Source organism: Elephas maximus, chromosome 2 (assembly GCF_024166365.1).
Source record: "Elephas maximus indicus isolate mEleMax1 chromosome 2, mEleMax1 primary haplotype, whole genome shotgun sequence".
Lineage (NCBI taxonomy): Eukaryota > Metazoa > Chordata > Mammalia > Proboscidea > Elephantidae > Elephas > Elephas maximus.
Window position 1 is genome coordinate 227,020,871 of NC_064820.1, and position 13,713 is coordinate 227,034,583.

Sequence of the window (13,713 nt, forward strand, 5' to 3'; positions counted from 1 at the left end):
TCAAGCAAACAATAAGCAAAAAAGAAGAGGAGTAGCAATATTAATTTCTGACAAAATAGACTTTAGACTTAAATCCACCACAAAGGATAAAGAAGGACACTATATAATGATAAAAGGGACAATTGATCAGGAAGACATAACCATATTAAATATTTACGCACCTAATGACAGGGCTGCAAGATACATAAATCAAATTTTAACAGAATTGAAAAGCGAGATAGATACCTCCACAATTATAGTAGGAGACTTCAACACACCACTTTCGGAGAAGGACAGGACATCCAGTAAGAAGCTCAATAGAGACACGGAAGACCTACTTACAACAATCAACCAACTTGACCTCATTGACTTATACAGAACTCTCCACCCAACTGCTGCAAAATATACTTTTTTTTCTAGTGCACATGGAACATTCTCTAGAATAGACCACATATTAGGTCATAAAACAAATCTTTCCAGAATCCAAAACATTGAAATATTACAAAGCATCTTCTCAGACCACAAGGCAATGAAGCTAGAAATCAATAACAGAAAAACTAGGGAAAAGAAATCAAATACTTGGAAAATGAACAATACCCTCCTGAAAAAAGACTGGGTTATAGAAGACATCAAGGAGGGAATAAGGAAATTCTTAGAAAGCAACGAGAATGAAAATACTTCCTATCAAAACCTCTGGGACACAGCAAAAGCAGTGCTCAGAGGCCAATTTATATCGATAAATGCACACATACAAAAAGAAGAAAGAGCCAAAATCAGAGAACTATCCCAACAACTTGAACAAATAGAAAGTGAGCAACAAAAGAACCCATCAGGCACCAGAAGAAAACAAATAATAAAAATTAGAGCTGAACTAAATGAATTAGAGAACAGAAAAACAATTGAAAGAATTAACAAAGCCAAAAGCTGGTTCTTTGAAAAAATTAACAAAATTGATAAACCACTGGCTAGACTGACTAAAGAAAAACAGGAAAGGAAACAAATAACCCGAATAAGAAACGAGAAGGACCACATCACAACAGAACCAAATGAAATCAAAAGAATCATATCAGATTACTACATAAAATTGTACTCTAACAAATTTGAAAACCTAGAAGAAATGGATAAATTCTTGGAACAATACTACCTACCTAAACTAACACATTCAGAAGTAGAACAACTAAATAGACCCATAACAAAAAAAGAGATTGAAAAGGTAATCAAAAAACTTCCAACAAAAAAAAGTCCTGGCCCAGATGGCTTCACTGCAGAGTTCTACCAAACCTTCAGAGAAGACTTAACACCATTACTATTGAAGGTATTTCAAAGTATAGAAAAAGACGGAATACTACCCAACTCATTCTATGAAGCTACCATCTCCCTGATACCAAAACCAGGTAAAGACGTTACAAAAAAAGAAAATTATAGACCTATATCCCTCATGAACATAGATGCAAAAATCCTCAACAAAATTCTAGCCAATAGAATCCAACAACACATCAAAAAAATAATTCACCCTGATCAAGTGGGATTTATACCAGGTATGCAAGGCTGGTTTAATATCAGAAAAACCATTAATGTAATCCATCACATAAATAAAACAAAAGATAAAAACCACATGATCTTATCAATAGATGCAGAAAAGGCATTTGACAAAGTTCAACACCCATTTATGATAAAAACTCTAACCAAAATAGGAATTGAAGGAAAATTCCTCAACATAATAAAGGGCATCTATGCAAAGCCAACAGCCAATATCACTCTAAATGGAGAGAACCTGAAAGCATTTCCCTTGAGAACGGGAACCAGACAAGGATGCCCTTTATCACCGCTCTTATTCAACATCGTACTTGAAGTCCTAGCCAGGGCAATTAGGCTAGACAAAGAAATAAAGGGTATCCAGATTGGTAAGGAGGAAGTAAAGCTATCACTATTTGCAGATGACATGATCGTATACATGGAAAACCCTAAGGAATCCTCCAGAAAACTACTGAAACTAATAGAAGAGTTTGGAAGAGTCTCAGGATATAAAATAAACATACAAAAATCACTTGGATTCCTCTACATCAACAAAAAGAACACCGAAGAGGAAATAACCAAATCAATACCATTCACAGTAGCCCCCAAGAAGATAAAATACTTAGGAATAAATCTTACCAAGGATGTAAAAGACCTATGCAAAGAAAACTATAAAACTCTGCTACAAGAAATTCAAAAGGACATACTTAAGTGGAAAAACATACCCTGCTCATGGATAGGAAGACTTAACATAGTAAAAATGTCTATTCTACCAAAAGCCATTTATACATATAACGCACTTCCAATCCAAATACCAATGTCATACTTTAAGGGGATAGAGAAACAAATCACTAATTTCATATGGAAAGGAAAGAACCCCCGGATAAGCAAAACATTACTGAAAAAGAAGAAGAAAGTGGGAGGCCTCACTCTACCTGATTTCAGAACCTATTATATAGCTACAGTAGTCAAAACAGCCTGGTACTGGTACAACAACAGGCACATAGACCAATGGAACAGAATTGAGAATCCAGATATAAATCCATCCACGTATGAGCAGCTGATATTTGACAAAGGACCAGTGTCAGTCAATTGGGGAAATAATAGTCTTTTTAACAAATGGTGCTGGCATACCTGGATATCCATTTGCAAAAGAATGAAACAGGACCCATACCTCACACCATGCACAAAAACTAACTCCAAGTGGATCAAAGACCTAAACATAAAGACTAAAACGATAAAAATCATGGAAGAAAAAATAGGATCTACCCTAGGAGCCCTAATACAGGGCATAAACAGAATACAAAACATTACCGAAAATGATGAAGAGAAACCAGATTAACTGGGAGCTCCTAAAAATCAAACACCTATGCTCATCTAAAGACTTCACCAAAAGAGTAAAAAGACCACCTACAGATTGGGAAAGAATTTTCAGCTATGACATATCCGACCAGCGCCTGATCTCTAAAATCTACATGATTCTGTCAAAACTCAACCACAAAAAGACAAACAACCCAATCAAGAAGTGGGCAAAGGATATGAACACACACTTCACTAAAGAAGATATTCAGGCACTAACAGATACAGGAGAAAATGCTCTCGATCATTAGCCATTAGAGAAATGCAAATTAAAACTACGATGAGATTCCATCTCACACCAACTAGACTGGCATTAATTCAAAAAACACAAAATAATAAATGTTGGAGAGGCTGCGGAGAGATTGGAACTCTCATACACTGCTGGTGGGATTGTAAAATGGTACAACCACTTTGGAAATCCATCTGGCGTTATCTTAAACAGTTAGAAATAGAACTACCATACAACCCAGAAATCTCACTCCTCGGAATATACCCTAAAGATACAAGAGCCTTCACACAAACAGACATATGCACACCCATGTTTATTGCAGCTCTGTTTACAATAGCAAAAAGCTGGAAGCAACCAAGATGTCCATCAACGGACGAATGGGTAAATAAATTGTGGTATATTCACACAATGGAATACTACGCATCGATAAAGAACAGTGACGAATCTCTGAAACATTTCATAACATGGAGGAATCTGGAAGGCATTATGCTGAGCGAAATGAGTCAGTTGCAAAAGGACAAATATTGTATAAGACCACTATTATAAGATCTTGAGAAATAGAAAAAACGGAGAAGAACACATACTTATGTGGTTACAAAGGGGGGGGGAGGGAGGAAGGGAGAGGGCTTTTTATTGATCAATCTGTAGATAAGAACTGCTTTAGGTGAAGGGAAAGACAACACTCAAAACAAGGAAGGTCAGCCTAATTGGACTGGATTAAAAGTAAAGAGGTTTCCGGGATAAAATGAAAGCTTCAAAGGTCAGCGAAGCAGGGGCTGGGGTCTGGGGAACTTGGTTTGAGGGGACTTCTAAGTCAATGGGCAAAACAATTCTATTATGAAAACACTCTGCATCCCACTTTGAAATGTGGCGCCTGGGGTCCTAAATGCCAACAAGCGGACATCTAAAATACATTAATTGGTCTCAACCCACCTGGAGCAAAGGCAAAGGAAGAACACCAAGGTCACACGACAACTAAGAACCCAAGAGACAGAAAGGGCCACATGAACCAGAGACCTACATTATCCTGAGACCAGAAGAACTAGTTGGTGCCCGGCCACAATCGATGTCTGTCCTGTCAGGGAGCACAACAGACAACTCCTGAGGGAGCAGGAGACCAATGGGATACAGACCCCAAATTCTCACTAAAAGACCACACCTAATGGTATGATTGCGACTAGAGGAATCCCAGAGACAATGCTCCCCAGAACTTCTGATGGCACAGGACAGGAACCATCCCCGAAGACAAATCATCAGGCATGAAAAGGACTGGTCAGTGGGGGGGAGAGAGATGCTGATGAAGAGTGAGCTAATTAAATCAGGTGGACACGGGGAGTGTGTTGGCAACTCTTGACTGGAGGGGGGATGGGAAGATAGAGAGAGAGGGAAGATGGCAAAATTGGCACGAAACGAGAGACTGTAACGGCTGACTCAATAGGGGGAGAGCAAGTGGGAGAAGGGAGTAAGATGTATGTAAACCTACGTGTGACAGACTGATTGGAATGGTAAATGTTCACTTGAAGCTTAATAAAATAAAAAAAAAAAAAAGGCATTCACAGCTCGGTGGCTCCTCGAAAAGTTAAATACAGAATTATCATGTGACCCCAAAGAATTAAAAGCAGAGGTTCAAACTGAAACCTGTACACTAAGGTTTCCAGCAGCATTTGGAAACAACCCAAGTGTCCACCACCAGATAAATGGACAAATAACACGTGGTCTAGCCACACAAGGGAACATCACTCAGCCATGAAGAGACACGAAGCCCTGCTGCAGACTACGACATGGAAGAACCTTGAAAACGTCATGCTGAGTGAAATAAGCCAGTCACAAAAGACAAACATTATATGATCCCGTTTGCATGAAATGTCTAGAATAGGCAAATACATACAGACCAAAGTTTATTAGCGGTTACCAGGGGCTGAGGGTTAAGTAGAGAGGGGAAGTTATTGTTTAAGGAGGAAACCCTGGTGGTGTAGTGGTTAAGAGCTACGGCCGCTAACCAAAAGGTCAGCAGTTTGAATCCACCAGGTGCTCCTTGGAAACCGTACAGGGCAGTTCTACTCTGTCCTATAGGGTCGCTATGAGTCAGAATTGACTTGATGGTAATAGCATTGGGTCCAGGAGTTACTGTTTTTAAAAAAAAAAAAAACCCATAGCCATGGACTCCATTCCAACTCGTAGTGACTCTATAATAGGACACAGTAGAGCTGCCCCAGAGGGTTTCCAAGGAGTGCTGGTGGATTTGAACCACTGACCTTTTGGTTAGCAACCAAGCTCTTGATGAAAAACTTTCAGAAATGAATAGTGGTGATGGTTGCATAAAATATGGTGAACATAACTGATGTCACTGAATTATATTATAAAAATGACAAAATTTTGATACTGGTGAGGAGTGAGCTTCTTGGATCAAGTAGACACATGAGACTATGTGGGCAGCTCCTGTCTGGATGGGAGATGAGAGGGCAGAGAGGATCAGAAGCTGTCCGAAGGGACACGAAAATACAGAGTGGAAAGGAGTGTGTTGTCTCATTAGCGGGAGAGCAACTAGGAGTATATAACCCAGTGCCGTCGAGTCGATTCCGACTCATAGTGACCGTATAGGACAGAGTATATAGCAACGTGTATATAAATTTTTGTATGAGAGGCTGGCTTGATTTGTAAACTTTCACTTAAAGCACAATAAAAATTTTTTTTAAATGACAAAATTTTGTGTTACTAGAAATTTTGTTTTACCATACACACACAAAAAAGAATAGACACGGAACAACCTATATAAAAAAAAAAGTGTTCACAGTAGCAGGGAGTTTTGTGATCCTTCTCAGTGCTTTTAGACTCACTTAAAATTGCTCAAGTCTTTGCTAAATGGCAGGCAAACACTTAGGTCCCTATTGGGTTGAAAATCCCTCAAGGAAGTACGGAAGGGCAGACAAGACACAAGCCAGGGGCAGGGCAGAGGGAGGCTCCTTACCCACTTTGTTTTCTGGATGAGATGAACAAATAAGTGGAATTAAATAAACTAGAATAAACCATTTGGCTTCCGCCCAGACATATCCACAGTGCTCTCACACCACGTGTGGTCACTTGCCCAGGCACTGACAAGTCTGAGCCCAGGTGGACTCATGAAGCCGGGCAGGGTGGGTGCTGAGTGAATAGAGGCACTGTCTGTCAAATGAGAGAATTTTCACTCATAAAACCTGAGCTAGTCCGGGCTAGACTGCACTGCCTGGCTCCTGGGCACGGACTAAGGTTACATCAGTCCAGGCTGACACCAGATTCCACACAGGAAGCCAAGGCAGCCGAGTTCCTCCCAGCCACGTCTCCCTAAGGTGATCTCCTAGGAAAACAGCACCACCAACCACTGCAGGGCCTGGCGCAGATGCTCAGAAAAATTCCAAGGAGCCTCATGCCCACACAGAAAGCAAGCTAATCACAGACATCACCGCCCCTGCTCTGGACTTAAGAAAATTTGATATCGGATTCAGTGCCCAAGTTGGGGCTTGATCCCAACTGCCATTCAGCAACAGGAAGCCCTGCTGTGAGCTGGGCTGAGTCCTCACGCTCAGGAAGTCCAATAGGTCGGGAGAGGAGACTGCTGTGTGATTAAACACGATCACGTGACATTTGGCGTTTAGGTGAGCGACAGGCAAAGACAGCACAAAGGAGGGAGGAAACAACTCTAAGGAAATTCTCCAGAAAGCATTTCACAGAGGGGACATTTGAGATGGGTTTTGAAGGGTGAATAGTTTACCAAGGAGAGAGTAAGGGCCTTATACACCCCCAGGCAGTCAGGGATAAACACAGACAGCAGAGCTGGTGTAGAGGTACACACCATCACACTGCTGCAGGATCTCCTCAGCGGTGGTATCGTAGTGAGCCAGGGGGTTGCTGGCATTGCGGTACTGCGTGGAAAAAGGGCAAACAAAAGGCTGTGAGTGAGGTCAAATACACAAAACCAGCAGTGGCCACAGAGCGTGGGGCCGACAGCTCAGTGCAAACCGGAGAGGATCCCAGCGGTTCAGGATGAAGGGGCCGGTCACTGAGACCATCCTAGGAAACTCAGCAGTCGAGGACTTTAACCCTAGGCCCGAGAGCATGCAGTTTCTGGCCTAACCCAGAGGCAAAGCGGGCAAGATCTTCCAGGGAGCAGGTTTTTATGCGTTTTGGCCTGTGGGGAGTTTCCAGGGACCTCTGGAAGGCCATTCCAGCCAAGCTGAGAGGGGCTGCCTGCCAGCCTTCACACGAACTGTGGGGAGCCCAGGGTCCACTGACCGCCAGGCCCGCGGCAGCAGGACCTCAGCAGGACCTCAGCAGACCCAGGGCACACCCAGCCTGCTGAGTCCCAGGGCTGTCCCCTCTGAAGCCACCACGCACGCTGCAGGGTGGGCCCCTCCCCAATCCCTAACAGAGACCCCCAGGAAAGCATCCCCTTTATGTGCAAACCTCTCAGCACAAACCCAGAGTCCCGAACCTCTCACCTGGTCTAATATGTGAGAATTGGGGATTTCGTTCTTCAGCCTCCAGGCCACGCCCACATGGGACTCGGGAGAGTCAAACCTGGCGTTGGTGGGCGTCCTCACGATCTCGGCCCCCAGGGCACGCAGGACATCCACCTGCACCCAGGGAGAGCCGCCCATATGGGTGTACCACCAAGCCCAAGCGGGGAGGGAGTCTGGGTGAGGGGCACTGGGTGCCCCCAGGCTCCGCCCCCACCCCCACCTTCTCGGTGCTCATCTTCTCGGGCATCACGATGATGCAGCGGTAGCCCTTCACAGCCGCGGCCAGCGCCAGCCCGATCCCTGGGGGCAGCAGAGGGGGGTGAGAGGGGCCGCAGAGCCCTCCAACCCTGCACAGGGCAGCTGCAACCCAGTCCCACCCGAGGAAGACACCGGGGACGAGGCACTATGGGGTTCCAAGGACACGCAATGTTGTCCCCTTCTGCCCCCAGTGAGAGGCAAGAAGGGAGAATGCGGGGAGGGGGAGGGGGCTCAGAATACTGAGGCTCCCAAAGCGAGGGTGAAGCTTCACCGGCTTGCATGGGGCACTCACGCCCTTACTGGGCGCCCTGGGAGGCCGCAGCAACGATCCTAAATGCCCCCTAGGGCTGCCCTGCTTGCCGGGCCCTCCCCCAGGGAATGATCCTGCAATAGAACAGGGCCCACCAGAGACACAGCCGCCGGGTGTGCCCAGTGTCACGTGGCACCAAAGGTGGAAGCTGCTCACAGGCTCACCTCTCCCCCACTAGGGAGCACGCAGGGTGGCAAAGGCGGGGACACGGTGACAACCAGACCACCCTCCTAGCTCACGCCTGCCCCCTCGCCCACCTGTGTTCCCTGACGTGGGCTCAATGATGGTGTCCCCAGGCTTCAGAGTCCCGGCCCGCTCCGCATCCTCCACCATCCGTAGGCTGATGCGGTCTTTCACGCTCCCACCCGCATTGAAGAACTCACACTTGGCCACTGCAAGCCAGAGGGGAGTCACAGAAGGGAAAGGACCCTCCCTTCCTTTCCCACGTTGCCCAGGAGGCAGGGAGAGGCTTGGTCTCTGCAGATTCTGTAAATCATTCCCTCTCACTGCGACCTCCACTCCACCATTCCAGCCCTCAACACCTGGACAAGGCTCTTGGAGCTTCTCTCCTTGCCCGCACCAGCCCATCCTCTGGCCCCAGCAGATCACATGGCAACCTGGTGTGAATGAGAAACAGGTGCCCCAAGGGAGCCTCCACTAGGGGTTGGAAGGGTTAGAAAAAGCCCCCCACCCTTATGTCCCCTCACACAGGTACTTGGGTGGTAACCACCTGGGCGTGCACGGGCAGTAGGTTTGTGCCAAGCAGACTATCAGCTGTGCCCAGCGGTCCTGGTGTTGATCCCTGAAGCTCACCGCCCTATCACACCCATACTGGGTCTGATCAGACCCTCAAACCCTCCATGTTCTCCTCTCCCAGTTAGAAGCCCCACACCCCAGGCTACGCACCAGGTGAAGAAGCTGTCTGCTGTCCCCCACAACACGCAACATCTTTTCCTGTGCCACTCTGCTCATTTGAGGGTGAATAGAGACAGTTAACCAAAAAAGTCGGCAGTTCAAATCCACCAGCTACTCCTTGGAAACCCTATGGCACAGTTCTACTCTGTCCTATAGGGTCACTATGAGTCGGGATCCACTCAATGGCAATGGGTTTGGTTTAGAGACCAGTAACTAGTACCCCACAGACCTGGCTCTGTGATAATCACCCTTCATATGCTGCATCTAAACCAGATACTGACCCCTGATGTAGGTTTTAGTATGCCTATCTTTCCGATGGGCAAGACCAAGGCTCTGATTGATTATGTGGCTTGCCCAAGGCCATCAGTGGTCAGTGGCTGAGCAAGGATCTGGACACCCTGCTGGCCTTCCCAAAGTAGGGCAGCAGTTAATGAAATAATTCACAATAGGGGCTGCGGAGAGGTCCCGGAGTGCAGCCTGCTGCACATCCAGGCATCTGGGCCCCACACCCCCAATGCACACACTATTCCAGCAGGAGCGTCTGCCTAGTTCTAGGGAGTGAAGCTCTCAATCTGTCTAGTGGAGGAAAAGCCAGAGAGGAGGTTGTTTTGTGTGGGTCCTTTGCATCACATTTGGCATAGCCCAATAGCTCCCTTTATTCCATAACCAATAATTTTTAAAGAGATGGATAGAAGGACCTGTCATAGAAAAAGACTAGCATAGCCATTGCTCTGCCTCCACAGGCCTCCCACGCACCCACCACCTTGGGTGGAAGGCTCTCTGCTCAGGCCTGGTCTCCAGTGTTTTCTCAACCCTGCAGACCAAGTAACTCTTCAATATGTAAACCAGCCACTACTTCTCGCTCTACAACCGCCGTGGGGCTGTCGTCTTAGACTAAAATCCTGGGGATACCTGTGGGGCACCTGACTTACCTCCGCACTCATCTGTCCCTGCACACCCATCTCAAATGTGCCAAGCTTGTTCCCACCGCAGGGCCTTTGCACCTGCGGTTTCCTCTGTAACGATGCTGAGCTCTGCCCGAGCCCTGTGCTCCTGAAAAATAGTGGCCCTAGGCTTTGTGTCTGGGAAACGCTTACCACAACTAATTCCCCTCCCCATGACCTAGGTAAGGGGATGACTCCTAGTTTATCTACAACAAGGCCAGCTCTCAAACCAGACCAAACTAGCTGCCGCCCAGTTGACCCTGACTAATGGCGCCCCCATAGGCGTCAGAGTAGAACTGTGCTCCACACGGTTTTCAGTGGCTGATTTTTCAAAAGTAGATTGCCAGGCCTTTCTTCCAAGGTACCTCCAGATAAACTTGAACCTCCAACCTTCCAGTTAGCAGCCAAGTGCCTTAACCGTTTGTACCACTCTGGGACTCCAGGCCTGATACAGACCCACCAAATTCCTATTCCTTGGTTCATAAATAAGCAAATAGCTGAACTGTTTGTTGTCCTGAAACTTGACAGAGATAAGCATTTCCTGCCCAGCCGACTACCTGACACTCCCAATTGCAAAAACAACCCCCACCGTAAAATCGACCCATCTATACCCGAAAATTAGCCAACGAAAACCCTACAGATCACAACAGAATATTACTCAATATCATGCTGAAAGACTGAGCCTTCTAGGTTGAAAGGCACTCAAAAAATACACAGTGGTTGCAACAATGAACTTCGAACACACCAACAATCAGGAAGATGGTACAAATAGAGCAATGCTTTGTTCTGTTGTACATGGGGTCACCATGAGTCAGAGCAGACTCGAGGGCAGCTAAAAACAATACTGTATCTACTCTGTCCTAGAAAATCTGCGGCGAGATCACTCTGCCCAGATGTTGGTCCGGGGTCTGGGGTGCTTTCCCCATTGCAGTAGCTGAAAAAGATCCACCTCTTTACTTTTCTGGTCTTTGCCCTTGGCATCTGCCCAGAACACTCCTCCAGGGTCTTTCCCCAGACTGCGCATCACATGCAGGCCTCTGCTGGGAAGCCGCCTCCTCCCCCACCGTCGAAACTGGAGCATCCATCTCAGGCACTCGGGTTTTTTTAACACAATTACCTGTGACTCTCCCCGACCCCCCTCCAGCAAGGAGCCCAAGGCAGCACCCCCAGGCCCACCCAGCTTCGGTTCCCCGCCTACTCTGCAGAATGAATGGAGAAAGCCCCTCCCTGGAGCCAGGGTACTCACAGAGCTCACACTTCAGGCCAAAGTTCTTTCCAATCTTGTTGATTCTGACCATGGGGGTATTCCCAATTTTCTTCAGGATATCTGGCAAAATTTTGGGAGGTTTGGACCTAAAACCAAGAAATCCATGATTATTCTATGAAAGCAAAGAGGAGCACTGGCCTCGCCGGTCCCGACATGTTGTTTTAAAGAACTCAAGAATCAAAGAAGTGGCATCTACCACGGCCTCCACCAGACTGAGTCCAGTACAACTAGATGGTTCCCAGCTACCACCACTGACTGCTCTGACAGGGATCACAATACAGGGTCCCGGACAGAGCTGGAGAAAAATGTAGAACAAAATTTTAACTCAAAAAGAAAGACCAGACTTGCTGGCCTGACAGGGACTGGAGAAACCCTGAGAGTGTGGCCCCTTTCAGTTCAGTAGCGAAGTCACTTCTGAGGTTCACTCTTCAGCCAAAGATTGAACAGGCCCATGGAATAAAACAAGACTAAAGGGGCACAACAGCCCTGGGGCAAGGACTGGAAGGCAGGACGGGACAGCAAAGCTGGTAATAGGGAACCCAACATCAAAAAAAGAGAGTGTTGACATGTCGTGGGGTTATCAACCAATGTCATAAAACAATATGTGTACTGTTTAATGAGAAACTAGTTTGTTCTGTAAACCTTCATCCAAAGTACAATAAAAAATAAAAAAAATCAAAGAAGTGGCTTTAATGAAGGATTTGGTGGTGGTGGTGGTTACAAAAATCTGTACATGGAATAAAATGTCATAGTAACACGCACACCTAAATGCCAATGAGAACCAGATCTTGCCTGTAGTTAAGCTCACAGCATTGTACCATCAGCTTTCGGGGCTGACAATGTGCCTTGGTTACGGAAGATGTTTTCATGGGGAAAGCTAGGTGAGGGTACCCAGGACCACTTAGTACTATTTTGGTCACTTCCTGTGAGTCTTAAATTATTTCCAAATAAAAAAGTTAAAATGAAAAAACAAACACTGACTTAAAACAACCACCACAGACCCTGGCCCAGCTTTTTTGAAAAAAGTCATTCCTGGGGAACTTCAAATTCCCTCATCTCTCAGCATGTCAGTGGCTGGGACACCTCCTTTTCTGTTCCATTTTTTGACCCCAAAAGTAGTGCAGACCCCAGGGCAGAGGCTCTGCGAAACACCCCACTCACAGTGACAGTGACTGTAAATCACACATCTGGGGGTACACTGAAGGCAGAAGGCAAAGAACGGGGACTTGTCATTTTTGCCCTGGGGGCCAGGGTCAGGGGGATTCCCAGGTAGAGTTCCAGGCTCAGAGCTGATTTTCTTCTACCGGGCTAACAAGCTCTATTTATGCTAATGACCCTCCCTCGCCCCACATTCTTCCCACCTGACAAAGGAGGCCGATCTGTAGTGTCTGCCTGGGTGCAAACCACACAGGCACCTTCCTGAATGGACCCATGACGGAAGGAAGCCCCCCACGCCCCCGCGCAGGTGAACGATGGAAATCTACTTTCTCAGAGTTCAGGAGGCTAGAAGTCAAATTCAGGGCACCAACTCCAGAGAAAGGCTCTTTCGGCTTCTATCCCTCCCTCCTTTGGTGGTCGTCCATATAGCGTCTGCCTCTCCCCCATGTGTCCTTGCATATGCTGGCTTCTCTGTCCTGTTGTTGAGTGCCGCTGAGGTGATTCCGACTCAGGGTGGCCCCGTGGGACAGAGCAGAATCACCACATAGGGCTTTCTAAGCGGCCGTCTTTACAGGAACAGATCATCGGTCCTTCTCCTGAGGAGCCACTGGGTGGGTTCCGACCACCAACCTTTGGGTTAGCAGCCAAGTGTTTAACTGTTGTACCACCCGGGGGCCTTCTCTGTCTAATCTGCTCTTTTTATATCTTAAAAGTCATTAGGTTTAAGACACACCCTACATTGATACGGCTTCATTAACATAACAATGAAAACCCCGTTCCCAAATGGGATTACATCCACAGGTATGAAAACCAAACCCATTGCCAAGTCAGCTCAGCCTCCTGGCTACTCCGTGTGTTACAGACTAGAACTGTGGGCCATAGGCTTTCCTTGGCTGTAATCTTTACAGAAGCAGATTGACAGGCCTTTCAGGGAGCCAGTGGGTGCATTTGAACTGTCAACCTTTAGGTTGGGAGCCACGTGCAAACTGCTTGCACCAACCAGGCTCCTTTTTCCATAGGAATGAGGGTTAGGATTCCAGCACATATTTATGGAGGACACAATTCAATTCATAACACCAGGGACAGATGCCAGTTCCATGCCCCCTCCACCTTTGTGCAAGGGGTGTACTCACCAAATACCTACCTGGGAACACACGCAGCCAACCTGGGTTTCAAATAATGCAATTGCTTCCCAGCACTTTAGAGTTTACCTCTTCGAGATTCTCAAACAGGTGGCCCCCAAACACCTTCACAGGAGCCGATTAACTATGCATATTCCTTGG

General features: G+C 46.7%; 1 protein-coding gene across 4 annotated transcripts in view; it reads right to left on the minus strand.

The window, feature by feature from the left end:
- CBS (cystathionine beta-synthase) overlaps positions 1–13,713 on the minus strand; it is a 48,579-nt gene that overhangs the window by 15,832 nt on the left and 19,034 nt on the right. For all 4 annotated transcript variants that reach the window (XR_007516227.1, XM_049874962.1, XM_049874963.1 and 1 more), the window contains exons 3-7: positions 11,252–11,358; positions 8,404–8,538; positions 7,799–7,878; positions 7,558–7,692; positions 6,912–6,981 (exon numbers count right to left, since the gene is read on the minus strand). Coding sequence is in view for 3 of the 4 variants with exons in the window: in XM_049874962.1 (XP_049730919.1) it covers positions 6,912–6,981; positions 7,558–7,692; positions 7,799–7,878; positions 8,404–8,538; positions 11,252–11,358 (527 nt within the window). In the remaining variant the exon portion in view is untranslated. The remainder of the gene's footprint in view (positions 1–6,911; positions 6,982–7,557; positions 7,693–7,798; positions 7,879–8,403; positions 8,539–11,251; positions 11,359–13,713) is intronic.